The sequence below is a fragment of the Onychostruthus taczanowskii genome, unplaced genomic scaffold (assembly GCF_017590055.1).
Source record: "Onychostruthus taczanowskii isolate IOZ18803 unplaced genomic scaffold, ASM1759005v1 scaffold59, whole genome shotgun sequence".
Lineage (NCBI taxonomy): Eukaryota > Metazoa > Chordata > Aves > Passeriformes > Passeridae > Onychostruthus > Onychostruthus taczanowskii.
This window is the reverse complement of record NW_024503568.1, coordinates 63,768-79,028: the sequence shown is the minus strand read 5'-3', so window position 1 is coordinate 79,028 and position 15,261 is coordinate 63,768. Positions and strand designations below refer to the sequence as shown.

Genomic DNA, 15,261 nt, shown 5'->3' with positions numbered 1-15,261 from the left:
AAACTGCAATAGTAGATAAGCCACTGTATTAAACAGTGCCTCTTGGATCACCTGCTCTGTGACCATGTTTCACCACTAGAGCACCTGGCTGTGACTCGTGCTCACTGCCATCTTTCATTTCTATAGCTCTTTTAGGCTGTAAGTGCCAGCACAGTCTTCATAAAACGTGCTTTATTTTGCCATTGTGCAGAGAAAAGGAGGCAGATATGGGATCAGGAGGGAGGGGAGGTACTGGCCAAGGCTGAGCACACAAACCCACCATCCCAGGCAGACACCACCAATGCTGTTGGCCAACACCATCAAATGTGAGTCAGATGGTGATCCCACTGCCAGATGCCTTTGCCTATCAGTTTTTCAAACCCTCTTCAAATTAAATAGGCTAACAGCATAATTTCTTGGGGTTTTTTTTAATTTTTATTAAACTTATTTGCTTATTCAATTAGTCATTAAAGGCAATTATAATTTTTTTTTCTTAATAAGAAGCAGTATGCTTTCTATATCACCACTGCTTAGCCCATGGGAAATCATCAATCATGTGATGACAGTCTCAGACTGCAATCACTTTGCCATGGCTGCAGCCTGGTAAACACTTCTGCTAGGTGTAACACTTCCTACAGCCTCTTTCAGGTTACAAAATACTGAGCATGTATTTATTGTTCCTAAAGAGCCTATAAGAGAAGGTAGCAAAAGATCTTAGAGGAAGACTCTGAGGATTACACACCACCCTTCAGCTAGATGAATACTTCATATATAAGAACATATATTTAAAAGCAATATTCCATATCAGTTTTTAGAAACACATCACCGATTACAGTAAACATACAGGAGCTGGAATTAATTCCATTAGGAGCTGCTGTTCTGGAGAAACAGTAGCCCACATCCCAGAAGGACAATGAACTATAATATGCAAGCTCATTTAATCACTGTATCCAATTACAAGGAGGAATAAATCATCACACACATGCCTATGTCTGAATTTTAAAAGGTAAATAGATCATGAATAGTCAAGTCAAATGCTGTGCATCTCTGGATTCACAGATTAGCAGAGGAAGTGGTGCATTCACTTCCCATTTAAATTTTTTTGTTCCATTAAGAGCTTGATTGTACAGAGCTGACATTCTCTGCAGTAAGGGTTCACAAAACTCTGACATTCACTTCAGTGGAGTCTGAGTATGGTCTAATGACAGACTTTCCTGGTCTTTCTGCCCTGATGCATACCCAGGACTCCCCTAAGACACAGGGGGTCAGAAGAAGCACTGTCTTTCTTCCAAACACTACAAATAGCAGCACTCTGGGCACCTGCTCCTACCTTTTGCTGTGAACTCCCCCATCCCAGACCTACATGACCATAAGCTCCAGGAACATCTGAATCCTCTCCATTTGTCAAGAAAACCCAGTACAGCAGTTTCTTGCAAAGCTGATGGCATTTTCTTGTTTTCCAGATGCTTTTAGAAAACTGTTATCAAATATTTATCCTTCTTTGTAATCAAGAACATAGTTGTAACTTCCCAAATTACATCTTACTAACCTTGACTCCCTGAACAAATTTTCTATCCATTAAACTATGATGTAACACCAAATGTCCCGTGGCCCATTTGCATGTCAAAAACCTCACTCCAGAAGGGAGATTAGATTCTCATTAATAATAACACTATCTGTACTCACACATCAAAGAAAAGAAAACCTGTTCAAAGTATTTACATAAGCAGGCCATGACATATTTGCCTGGAGAGATGGGCCATCATGCTGGAAACTATAACAGAATTTCCCTCAAGCCAGTGATACTACATACACCTCAGGAAAATGCCTTCTTGGCAATGGCAGCTGCCCAGTTTCAGCTGGCAGACACCCTCCCCTGCCTACAGCTTTAGACTTCGCTTGTCCAACATGCCCAGGTTTCCCAGCTGATCACATCCCAAAATCTCCTTGTGTGCTTTGGGGCTTCTGCCCACAGCCAACCTCAGAGGTCCCACGATGGCAGTGGCTCCCCAGGGTGTCACATTGTCCTGGGGAAGGGTTCTGTGCCCATCAGCAGCTCCAGAACTGATGGAGCATCCAAGGCATTCACAAGCTGCTGTGGCCTAGGAGCCCTACAGTGCACAGGGAGAACAAGGAGGGAATAGACAGTGCCCCTTTGCTTCCCTGCCCTGCTCCAGGGACATCCAGGGGAGAGGAGCCCACAGCATGTCCAGGGCTGCCTCCTCACAACAGGCTGAGATCCAGCAGGCCAGAGGTCTGCACCTGTCTGTCCATCCTAAGAACCACCTGGCTGCCCCCCACGCAGCCTCTCTTTGTTCAGTGCCTGCATAGCTGGAGTGGAAGTGAGGAGGCATTCTGCCTGCCAGAAAGTGGGATGCATGTGTGTGCTGAATTGCCAAATCATCCTGTTGTAGCCTCCCTGCAACAGGTACCAGGCAGGAAATTTTCCACCTGCTTGTTACAGAGTTAAACTCTACAGACACAGAGACAGCTAACATCTACAGACCGTAAGAGGAGATGTATTCACCTTATAAGCAAAATGCTTGCATTTGCCCATTCTTGGTGGTTTTCACACTTTGGGGCAAGGCTACATGGCCACTGCTGCTTTAAGGCTTTGAATGAAAACCCTTTGACAGTGGGGATCTGACAAATGCTATTTGTTTGTGGTTGTTTTTCACTGTCGTTTGTTTGCTTCCAGCTTGTGGCTGTGCATCCCCCATGATGTTACTAACAGTATCGACAAACAAAATCCCATGGACAAGGCTCCTATGGGGCAGGGAATGAAATCCAACAAGGGTTTCTTTATTGCATTGATGCCGGGGCTCTGAATTCATGGCTGGGAAAGAACAAAACCAAGATCTGGCTATCTGGTTTAACTGCAGTGGTTCCTAGACAGAGGTCAACCAGCCCTAAATTCCAAGAAATGCATGTGAAGAGGGTTAAAGAAAGGCTGCTTGAGGAATTGGCAGAACATTGTGGGCAGTGAGAGGAGGAAGGATAATGGCAGGAGGAGGATGCAGACTGCAGAAAAAGATAAAAAGGAAAGAAACTGAAAAGAAATAAAATGTGAAGTATAAAAGCTTCCAGCAGTCCCAAGTCAGACAGCATGATTTCTTCATGATTACATCTCTCATTCTCCATCAAAACTCAAGTTCAAGCAAAGGAATAAAATCACAATTCATGCCAATTGCTGTCACAAGAAAACCAAAGTATTTAATTATTAGCTTCCATCAAAATTAGACTCATCAATACTGCCACTTTTTTTACATTCATCTATTTTCCCCAAACCCTCCCTCCAAAATGTTTTTGCACTCAGTGTCCTTGTAGCCATCACATTTCCACATCAGAGAGGGAGTATGACCTTGGTTTTAGAAGGACCTCATAAGCTTTTCTGAACTAAGACAAGGTCATCTCATGATCTCAGCCTGGCTTGGGAGATAGTGGTGTGAGCTGCTGCCACATCGGTATTTTTCACCTTGTCTAGAAGATGAGACAAGTAATGTATTTTATTGCAGTAACTGATGCTATTCTGAAAAGCTCTTTCTGTCAGTGCCAGCTATACTCCATGAGGGTAACTGACATCTCATGAAAAAGCTTTGGCTGTCAAAGTGCTGTAATTCTGCTCCTATTTCAATCTTTGAAAGCATCAAAATTTACCCTAAAAAAAAAACAAGCAGCACTGTCTCCAGTGCCAACTACACAGACTCTCATAAAAGATGTTATACATCCTAAGTAATACCAAACTGGATCAAACCTTTCCCTCTAAAAACAGCAACAGCAATTTAAAGCCTGCATTATGAGCTTACCAACTGCAGTTAAAGCACACAGCTTCTGAATTTATACTCAATGCATTCTGTTCCAGTATCTCCTTTTCAGACAGGCCCCTCCTCTCTCACAAAAGTATGCCTACTACAACCATCTATTTCTACATCCAACAGCCAATCTTCTCCCTTGCCCATTAAAATCAAAACCTAGCAAAACATCACAAACCACACCAGCCTTTAGCAGCTGCTGCCTCATCTGCTCTTTTTCCTCTCTTCACTTTGAACAAGCTAGAGAAGGCAGCAGAAGCCCCAGAACTCCTTAAGCAATTGTGTTTATTCAGCTACACAGCAAGCAAAGTCACTCCGTGCTGTAATGCAGCCCAGGGTTCCCAGCTATTAGGGGAGGTCTTAAGAGCCCACAAAAAGCCCATTGGGAAATAGGCAGAAATCTATACCAATTAATGGTTCACAAATAGGTCTTGGGTTGTGGCTTTTTGTTCTTAATCTCCGGGGGTGACCTCTGAGCCCAGGGATTTACAGAAAGCAGTAAAGTGGGAAAGAAAAGGACTGCATCAGTACACTGCACAGCCAAGCATCACCTAACAGCAGTAACAGGGAGCATGACAGGGAGCCTAGTACAGTAACAATCATTGTAGTGTGGCTATAGGCAAAACCAGTCCCACTCTTGCTCACAAAAAGACCAAGACTTCTACTTCCATAGTACTGTGAAACTGTTTGAACTCGGGGCATGTTAAGAAGGATTGCGGGGGAAGGAGGAATTAACAGCATGAGAGTAAATTTAGTTCACAAGAGGGAAAAAAGCCGCTTTGAAGAACAGATTTCTTTCAGATTCTTAATACACAACCTCAAAGCACAGGTCTGCAGTGAATCCATCCTTCCATCCTGTGGGTGGGGAATGAAGGAGCTCTTTATATTCCTCATAAAATGTTAATCTCACAAGAAAATCATTGTATTATAGCAACTTGGAGCACTGGAAACACTGGAATTCAAACTCTGAATACATTAACTGTATTCTTGGACTTGGAGATACAGCAAGCACATCAAGATACAGTTTTATCTTTTCAACATTCTTACATAAAAATTCCCCCATTCCATAAAAGCCTTTTACAAAAAAAGAAAAATAAATTTAAAAATCTGAATTTCAGAGCTCCATCTCTAAGCTTTCTATCATTACAGATCCTGCTTTCAGAAAGGAATGCCTTGCTGTATCCTGAGAACACGGTTCCAACTCAACAAGCATCACAGTAGGTGCCAATAGAGACACGGGAGTCATTAGTGTACAAACACCTACTTAGGTCAGCAGCTGGGGAATCTTGGTGTGACCCAAGAAGAGTACCTGGATGACAGTGCCCAGCTTTTCAACACCTTGCAGATCAGGGTTTGATAATAAAAGGCTCTAAGAAGAAAGAAAAGGAGTACTTTTTTTGTACTCCTTTTATTGTACATAAATGGCAGGCCTGTGGTGAAGGGCCCATATTTGGGGTTCCGGAAGGACAAGGTGGTCTGGGGCTCTTGCTGAAGGAACAGGATGTGTAGAAACTTTATAAGAAGCAGCAACATTGATATTTCATTTTTACAGTTCCAGTTCCTACTCTCACAGCTAACTGACCTGACAGCCCACACACCATCTGTTGCTACTCCTCTTACACTACTCTCTTAAAATTCAGGTCCCACTTTTCATCTACTAGAAACAGCACTTTTTAGATAATCGTACATGTTTTATAGTCAGCTTCAGTGAGCCACATTCTGGGAAAATATGAAGCAGGGCTGTATCTGGGGGCTGAGAGGATCTCTAAAGCTGTGTCACCTCTGCAGTAGAGGTTATCCTCCCCCTCCATGCTCTTGGTGGTTTGATCAAATTTCTGCAGGGGAATGGATCTCTACTGAACAGAAGTCAGCAACAGCTACCACAGTTTAGATACATTTTAGAATTTGGCTATGATTTTTTGCTGAGCTGCTGTTGACTTGTTTTGGTGTTCTTATGGCTCACTAGAGGCAGTATGACATTGGTTACAACAGAAGGTACCTGGCCTGCTTCATCTCCACACCTACAGCTGTGGAACTGACCTAGCCTCCTGTGTAGCATTTGAGCCAGACAGGGAATCAACGTCACTGCTGGGTGTACATCCAAGATGACAGGTCTCCTGATGAGGCATTTCTTTGCCATGACCCCTGCTCACCGACTCCGTTTTCTCCTTTGACTTCATGGCACTCAGTCCAAACCTTCTGACCTGGGAACACAAGTTATTTCTGCTACATTTGATACTGACCAGCCACACTTGAGTGATTAGAAAAGGATTCAGATGAAGACAGAAACTAAGAAGCAACATTTGCTATTCTTTTTACCACTAAAATACAAGAATTTTTATAAAGTCTTCCAATAATTTTTATCCCTTTCATGCACTTCTTGGCTTAGCACCACCAGACAATTAGGAATTATCAAAAGCACCATTCTGGAAAAAATCCTGCAGAAATGCTTTTCAAATATACAAATATGTGTCTTTATGATCTCAGCTACTTAATGCATCTGGTTATTTATAGACATATATAATTTTCTCCATTGATTTGACAGTTACAGTGTTTAGACTTCCAGTGTTATGAGAGCAAAAGGGATGTTACAAATAACTGATTAAATGTCTTCAGGGTTACATTTCCAACAACCTTACCAAATTCCCAGTGTCATAACATCTTATCTTCCAGGTACCTCAAAAAAAATGCTTATATCACCCAAGCTTATTTTGCAGTACAACAAATGAACATTTTCTGTCTTTTCTGACTTAAAAGCCTTTCCCACTGTCAAAAGAAAATTACTTTTACCCCTAAAAATATTCTCCCGATAGTCCTACACTTCCCAATTCTTTTCTGCTTAAACAACTAAGTTCATCAAAAACCCTGATATTGTCTACAATGCACATCTTCATAATAAATGGTTTCACACTAGGCTTCATGACAGCTCCTTATCACTTTCTCACACAGCAAAAGGTGATAACTGGCAATAATGAACCACTGAATTACAGGGAAAACACAGAGAAACTGACAATACTATGATCCAATTGGCCGTCATATAGAATAGCCGCTTTTTCTTCTGCAAATTTTACTTAAACGCAGAACATTAAACACTTGGGGCTACCAGGTATTTTTGCATTGAGTACAAAAATAATGCATTTAGGTGCCAGCAGTGCACAAAGTGCCTAAGTGCTCCTGGGCACACCGTAACCATGTGGATTTTTGATGGCTACCTCAGTTACTTTCCCTCCCTGAAAGGGTCCAATTTGCTAAGTGTACTCACAGCATAAAAGTATTTGCAATGATGAACTGAAAAAATACCATCTGTACCTATAAAGAGAGTCTTGATCATGCATAAGAGTGTTTATCATTCCCCATAGTTTCCCAGACTCTAGTTTCCCAGTTATAGGATACAATGGTGGAACAATTCAGGAGCAGCATTCCCAGACTCGGCCTTTCCAAAGTTTGCCCAAACAAGTTTTAGTGCCCAAGTGCAAATAAACCCTTTTCAGGCTCCGTGTCCTCATTTCTCAGAAAAGACTGTCTGAGCTCCTGACACTGGAGAGCATCTTAGACATATTCCCCTTGTTGGCATTTCCCATTGTCTTCGGCACTGCAGCATGTGACACGCTGTCTGTCTGTAGTGAATCCCAGACATGGTGCTTCTTCTGCAAGCTGATTCAGCTCACTACTGTGACAGAAAATAATCCTATCAAAGGGGAAAAAAATTATTTCCTATTAAGTTACCTAAATCTACTTGGCACAAGGTCAAGCCGAGTATAGAAGAAGAGATGGGCTAGCATGGCAAAGTATAGTTAGAGAATGTCAGACCTTCCCATCTGGGAAGCCAGTGTCATTGCTGGCAGCCTTGGTCCTGAATTCATTCTATCCAGAGCTCCAGCTTCTCTTGTCCCAGCTTCAGGTTCCATCATGATGGCATTCAGCACTGCAAAGCCATTCAGCAGAAAATGCTGCTGCCACTCTGCTGCTAGTTGAACTGACAATTCCCTCAGTTTTCCCTCCCATCTCACTATAATCTTAGATTCTGATTAATTCTTTCCAAACTGCAACATGCTGCATGCAGTACTGTGGGTCAGAGCAAGGATCTTCATAAAAAGAACTAGGTCTTTGGCAGAGGATGCCCAACAGAAGAAAAAAGAACTCAAAAAAAGATGAATACAGAGTTATCTTCCTCAGACACAACCTCCTATCTTCCAGCAACAGGCAGTTCAGACTTTTCAAATGGGAAGTCGTATTGATACCACTGCAGTGATGGAATTTTTGCCAGGATTTTGCCTAGTTTGTGTTTAAACCTTTTCAAATTTTGGCTTCCACAGAATACTCACAACAACAAATTCCAAGTTTAGTTTTGCATTATGCTGTAAAACCACTTCTCTTTATCAGTTATAAACCAAATTCACTGTTACAAAACACTTGCCTCCTTATGAGAAACAATGAGCAATCTTTACATCTCACCTTCCCCACACAATTATTTGTCTTGTAGATCACCAGCTATCTCCTTCACCAAAAGTTGCCTTCCTACAATGACCAGACCTAGACTGTTTTTTCTCAGATGTATTTAATATATAGTTCTAATCACTCTTGTTGCACTTTACTTAATTTTCAACCTGAGCTGGGGGAGAAGAAATCATATTATACATTCCATATTTCACAGTTACACAATGGTATAACTACAGCTCTGGCTTGGTTTTTTTCCTCATTAGCCTAAACACCATTTGCCTTTTTGACCAATGCTGATCAAAAATTTCCAAGAACTATCCCCACTACCTCCACAGACCTATTTTCTACATTATAATAGTCAAGTCAGCACCCTGCTGAATATGTATAATGAGAATTTCCTCTTCTTCATGGTAGAAAAACACATTACTTTGCATTTTTCAAACTTGGATCCCATCTGCAATTTTATCCTGCAGTCACACAGATTTTATTCCTTTCATCTTTCAGCAGCCATAGGGCTGGTTTGAGGGGCCTGCTCCCAACTTATTTTCCCAGTTCTACACTGCCCCATTCTTACTACTTTCATGAGACTAATTTTGAGTTGGATCAGCTTCCTGATATAGCACAACAGCTCAAACAGACAGATGTGGGGATAATAAGGCATACAAGAACATCTTGCATGGGCACCAAAGGGGAAACTATGGCTTTATTTATCAGGAGACCCTCAACCATTTAATAATACGAGCACATGCTGTTACATCAGATTACACCCCACACTCCACAGCATCCAGTCTTCAATAGAGAATTCCCTCCATTTTAAACACAGACAATTTACTCCTACCTTTCATTTTCTCTCTTTTAAGTAATTATCAATCCTGGAAAGCATCGCCTTCCTGATCAAAATTATCTTTAAATTTCTTTCAGGATTTTTCACAAGGGACTTTATCAAAAGCATTTTGAAAATATGAGTAGAAGATACAGGCACATCAGAATATATACACCCTCATGCTCTTCCAAACATCTAACAGCCCTACAGGATACACAACATCTGAACGATCTGCAAAAAATAATCTCCACATTTCCTGCTTCTCAGTATGTTTCCGTATGCATTTCTTCCTTCTGCATCAGCTGTACTGACACCCAATTTCCCAGCACAAATTCATAACTTCATGCTGAAATTTTGCATCTAATCACACTCCTGCAAGCAAGTCCAGCTGCTAAAGACACCAGTCCTTCTCTCCTGCTGTCCTCACCTGCAAACCTCTCACTCCCTGCCACCTTCTCCCTGTGTCACGGGAGCAAATTTTGTGTCACTGACAGATCAAGTGACTCTTAAAACTAATAATTCAGTATTTCCTAGGTTAGTATCAACTAGGACCAGCTTTGGGTCAGCTACAGAATCACATGACAGACTGTAGAAGCACAGAGGCACCAGTGGCAAGAGTGGCTGGGAAAGGCTGAGCTGCTTCTTTCAACTCCAGCAACAGTTTATGCTAGAATAATGTATTGATAAAATGACAACCTTATTACTTAGACGTTCCCCAAATAGAACCATTTCTTTTAATTGGTATCACATTTTCCACCTTCCTCTGCCACTCAAGCTGCTTTATATGATAGATTACACACCACTGTTAGGAGTTCAGCAATTTCATATCAGAGTTCCTTTAGAAGTCTGCAGGGAGTAACATCTGATCCTGGTGATTTGTTACTATTCATTTTATTGATTTATTCGAAACCTACTTCTACTGACAGTCTAATTTAGAGATATCTTAGACTCACACTGCATAAAGCAATGGTTCTCTGCAACAGCCTCCCCAGGTTCTCTCATACTGAACACTGATATATATTAGTATTTTTTGTCTTTTGTTATTCTTACACTGATGTGCTCAGCTAAAATCTTATTCCCCTCCTACGAGCATGGCAGTAATATGCTTTTAGCCTACTTATTTTACTAAGTCTTCCTAAAACTTCAGAGAAAAATTTACTCAAAAAATCCCTCAAAATTATGACTGAACATTTCATTATGAAAGACTGTTAAGAGGAAGGGTTAGCAGGCATTTATTCTCTCCATCCTAAAACCTGGAAGGTAGGATCACAAAGTGTTGGGCAAGTATTTATTCTTGCTGACATCAGTCCACATGCATCAGATACACTGACTGAGTGGCAGTCACAGGAGTACATTTTTCAACACCTTTTAATCATCAGTGAAAAGCACAGTGAGCAAAAAGCCTAATAACATCCTTCATAACTAAGAAAAAATTACCAAAAAGCAACCAGACCTTTTTTTCTTGGAATAGTAAACAAAAGACAATCTAGGAAAGGCAGAGCTGTATCCCTTTTTCACAACTTCATTTAGCAGCTGACTACAGTCAGGTCATACAAGACAGTACCATTCCCCTCCAAGGTCACATACAGCTCCACAGAGGGTGCCACTGCCCAACAGCACAGCAGTGTCACTGGCACAGTGTAGAAACAGAATGTGTAAAACAAAAGTAACTCTTACTACACAGGACTTCAGGACATGGTCCGAAGGCCAAGGTTGTATGTTACAATCCTAAATTAAAACTGCTTCTGTATAACAGGGGAGAGTTCCCACTAATCCAAGTTTCCTGCACAGTCCCAAATAAGGGGACATAGCAAGGTACAAAGGTCATTACTCCTTTCTTTTCCTACTCCAAAGAAATCCAGACCATACTTATACTTTTCCATCTCTCCTTTAGCTATGTCATGAGGATTTGTCCTCTTTTTCTGTCCCTTTAATCTTTCTCCAGAATCCCCATCATTTGCCATCCCAACATCTCCAATAGCCTAACAAAACTGTCATGCCTCCCCCTTGTCACAATCTCCTTCACCCAGTCCACTACAAAGATACACCTATTAATACTGACACGACCATGTTGTTCCAGTCATACCATTCCATGTTTAGTTCCTTTCTCCAGATCACACTTTCCCTCTGCCTCTTGCTCTCAAAGACCTTCACAAATGAATCTCTTCTCGATTCATTCCCTGACATGAATCCTGTAGTAGCGAGGTAAAAGACATGTGGTGTCAGCAGATGCGGTGGGGGAGATTATGTTCTACTTCAGCAATGTTCTGCTTAAGGTGCTCGAGAGAGGTGACCCAATGGACTGAAGGAAATGGTCTGAGAGATCCAGGCAGGCCTGGTGCAGTAGCAGTGGATGATCATGACATCATTCCAGAGGCTGCCAAATGTTGAATGTTACCACCAAAAAGCAATAAAGTATGTTTGAACAGAGACCAGCTGGAGAAAACTCAACAAATGACATCAGGATATCTAGAGAAGGAAGTACTGCTAACATCCAAAAAATAAAGATTTTACATAAAAGAACAATGATTCTAAATAAATTGTGTAGTCAATGAGAAAGGATTAGAGATCCTGAGATGCTAAGATTTGGCCTCTTGAAGATTACTTGTTCAAATCCCCACCCTTGATGAGGATTAGCGCAGGAAGTGTGTTTTGCATCTTCTACCTAGATACTGACATATTTGAAGTGTATCTCTCCATTCAGTTCTTAAAACCTCAAATTGCACTCTAAAATGCACACTCAGCAGACATTCCCCAGTGATTCCAACCACCTTAGAGATGACTCAGAAAAGTTGTTTGTTACAAAAATTTAAAATTTCAATCCATCCCATGTCAGGAAACCAGAACAGTCTTCTTGGGTTGGTACTTTACAGGTTTTAGTATCTCAGTGAGATGAAAACTTCCTCCCTTTGAGATGGAAGGCTGGCAAGCCTTTGTTAGTGGCAAGCCCAAATTTAAGGTGACATGCCAAGAACTCGCATATATTCCTGGACACAGTCACCTCAAAAATCCCTCAGTCATTAAACAATTACAAAGTTAAGCCTAAAGAGTCTTGCAAACCTCAGGCTTTCCAGACATCCTGCTTATGGAAGTCACCAGAACAATAGTCTAGTCTATCTTTGCAAATTGCAGTGTCCTCTTCAGGTGTCCCCAGCTGCTGTTATGTCACAGGCACTGGGACAACTCTTCAGGTTGGGTCCTGACCTGTTTATTAAACTGAGTGCCTAAAGTGTCTTGCTGCAGGTTTAGCAGCCGCTGAAGGAAGCCCTGGAGACTGGGCTGGACACCAGTAAAATTTTTTCCAGATCAGCCCCAAAACTTGCTTTGGGCTCTCAGGTGCAAGCGGTGTCTGCTGACTTGGGCTAGAGAATGGAGCCTGGCTGGAGCAGTCCATGGCGCATGGTTCAGCCATGTCGGTGTTTGGAAAAGGCAGAGTTCCATGGCCACGCCAGCCCAGGATAGCGGATTTTTCTGTTAACAGCCACAGAGGGCTGCAGTTATGATTTGGTGTACAAAGGGTGGGAATGAAAACACACAGAGCATCCCTCCTTGGGAAGCAATGCCAAAGGTCAAACAGAACAACAGCCCCCTGTGCACCTTCCAATGTGAGAACAGCCCTTTCTCTTGTTCTTTACAGACACAAATAAGGAAACTGCATTGGGGGCTGCAGGGAAAGCAGAGACCACGGAAGTCATCCTGGAACTGGCAAACAGACAGCAGGAGCAGCAGCTGGGTACAACATTGTCCTTTTATGTTCTGTGAAGCCATGCCTGCTAAAACACAAGCCTGCAGGGCTCTGCAACTCCATCATTCTCTGAGATGGGCCAGATTGGCATGAGGAAAAAAAATACAAAACGCAGCAAATCCAAGCACCCAAAAGGCAGAAGGATGCCTTCAGGTACACACACAAAGCTGTACATATACACAATCAACATCCCATACTTCCTCATGCCAAAGGCAACCGAATCTGCAAAAGAAGATGGTAAAAACCATTGCGGGGCATCCCCCTCGTAAACCACTGGGAAACATAACTCCTAAAGTCTTTCATTTTGATGAAGTTCTGTATTACCAGATTGATAAAGTCAGAAGAAAATGGTATCTGAGGAACTACCCTTGAGGGAGTGGAGGGCTGCTGGGCAAGTTAAGCACACGTCTTTGTGATGGCAAAAAACCAAAGGCACAGCCACTTTGTTCTGCCCCTGGGATCCAGTTAACCCTGGCTACAGGGCAGAGCTTAATTGTTTCTTTCTAAAGGAGTTAGGATAAGGCAGAGGTGAGGGGAAGCTAATCAACCTTTAAATACTTTACCATCTGCTAACAACCAAGCAAGTAATGGTTTAACATTTGCTTTGAGGACAGTTTACCAGCCCCTCTAGACAACAAAAAAGACCAAGCTTAGGAACAGCCTCTCTGTGATGTGAGGGAGAGAGAGTAAAGAGATTAAAAAAAAAGGTAGTACATGGGAGGATGTATACAGCATCTAAAGCCTTACAAAAGGAGTGCTTTGCTTTTATAAACACGAAAATATAATGCATATCACTACTGAAAGTATCATTGTTTTCCAGCAAGATTGTGAGCTTATAAAATAAGATGAAGCAGACTATAAAGACTGGCAGCTGATGTTCCCCAATATGTGTGTGATAAACATTAATGAGAAAACTTATTACATTCCAATATTTGACCTTAAAAGGCCAAGGAAGGATCCTCACTACACTGCCTACAAGGTGGTTCAAGTAAATTACACCCGTAACTAGCCTAGTGCATCTGTGGAGGAAAACAACCACAGCCTCTCTCTGTACTAAATATTAATGTCTAGGCAGACAAAAGCAGCACTAGGAACACTGTAATGGCACTCTATGTGTTTCTTTGGGGCATTGACACATCAGCCCTAGGAATATGCCTATTGTCCCACATTAAACTAATGACTTGTTCTGAGAATCACAGATGTTATTTATATTTTCAGACATTTAAAAGGATTAAAGTGTGTTTATTCTCAGTAATCTCATTTGTAGGGAAAGATATATACAGGCATCAGGAGTATGCATTTTAACCCTGCTGGGGATGATCAAATACACGGTGGCGTTGCCAGCCACCTACCCTCTTCTTCAGTATTCAGGACCTCCAAAAGTTCCACCAGCCTGGCTGCTTCCATTAAAAGTACCTATGAATTGCAGGTTACAGGCACTTCTGATAAACTACTCCATGAGCTCTTGGTGACAGCAAGCTGTGCATATATCCAAGAGATCCAGCTGGAAATTAAACTACATGCATGTCAAGTGGCTCGATTCATATAAAATTGCTCTAGGCTGGAATGAAATATCTCTGGTTGAAGACAAACAAGTAGAGCACTGGGCGATACGGTGCGCCCCGGGCTATGAGGAAATTTATAAGCCTTTTTAATGGAACAGACGTGCCAAAGTACTGGGCTGGTGGCAAAACGAGTAGCTGGCCAGGAGGTGAGGCGCACTGCAAGCATCCGGATGGATACAGGAACAGCTGCAGGCTGCGAGGGATGGCAGCCCTGTCTGCAGAGACACGGTGCTGTACAAAGCCCGCCGCAGCCTGCGCTACCCGGGCGGCAGCCAAAGCCGAAGGTACACCGGTTCAAGTTGCTGCCGAGCGGCTCCGCTACCGGCGCTCCTGCCCCGGGGCCGGTGCCGCTCCGCCACCGCCCGGCCGCCGCGCCACACTCGGGGATTCCTCCCGGCATCGCCCCGGCTGCACGCCCAGCTGGCAGCGGCTTTCGGCCAGGGCTGCCCGGCAGCGATCCCCGCGCCGCTGTGCCGGTACCGGGACCGGCACCGGGACCGGCACCGGGACCGGCACCTCTCCCCCATCCCCGGCCGCCGCCGCCTCCCCGGCAGGCTCGCTCCTTACCCGTCTCTTTGTCCTGGGCGGCTTCCAGGTGCAGGTCGCTGAGGAGATGCTCCAAAATCTTCTCCGGCGTCCCCGACACCACCACGTATCTGTCGGAAAGCAGAGAGTCCCCGGAGTCATCCTCGGTGGAGGACTGCGAGCGGCTGCTCCACTCATCCTCCTCGTCCTCCTCGTCGATGTACTTGAAGTAAGGCACGTCGAAGGTGGGCAGCGGCCGCTCCCCGCCGCGGCCCGCCAGCGCCTCGGGCACCCGCACCCTGCCGCTGCCCATGGCGCCCCGCTCCCTGCGCGCCGCCGCCCGGCCCCTAAGCTCCCCCCGCGACGGGAGCA

At 43.4% G+C, this 15,261-nt stretch overlaps 1 protein-coding gene across 1 annotated transcript in view; it reads right to left on the bottom strand.

Moving 5' to 3' along the window:
* RAPGEF5 (Rap guanine nucleotide exchange factor 5) overlaps positions 1–15,261 on the bottom strand; it is a 91,065-nt gene that overhangs the window by 48,878 nt on the left and 26,926 nt on the right. The window contains exon 3 of the mRNA XM_041418220.1: positions 14,932–15,020. Coding sequence (XP_041274154.1) covers positions 14,932–15,020 — 89 coding nt within the window. The remainder of the gene's footprint in view (positions 1–14,931; positions 15,021–15,261) is intronic.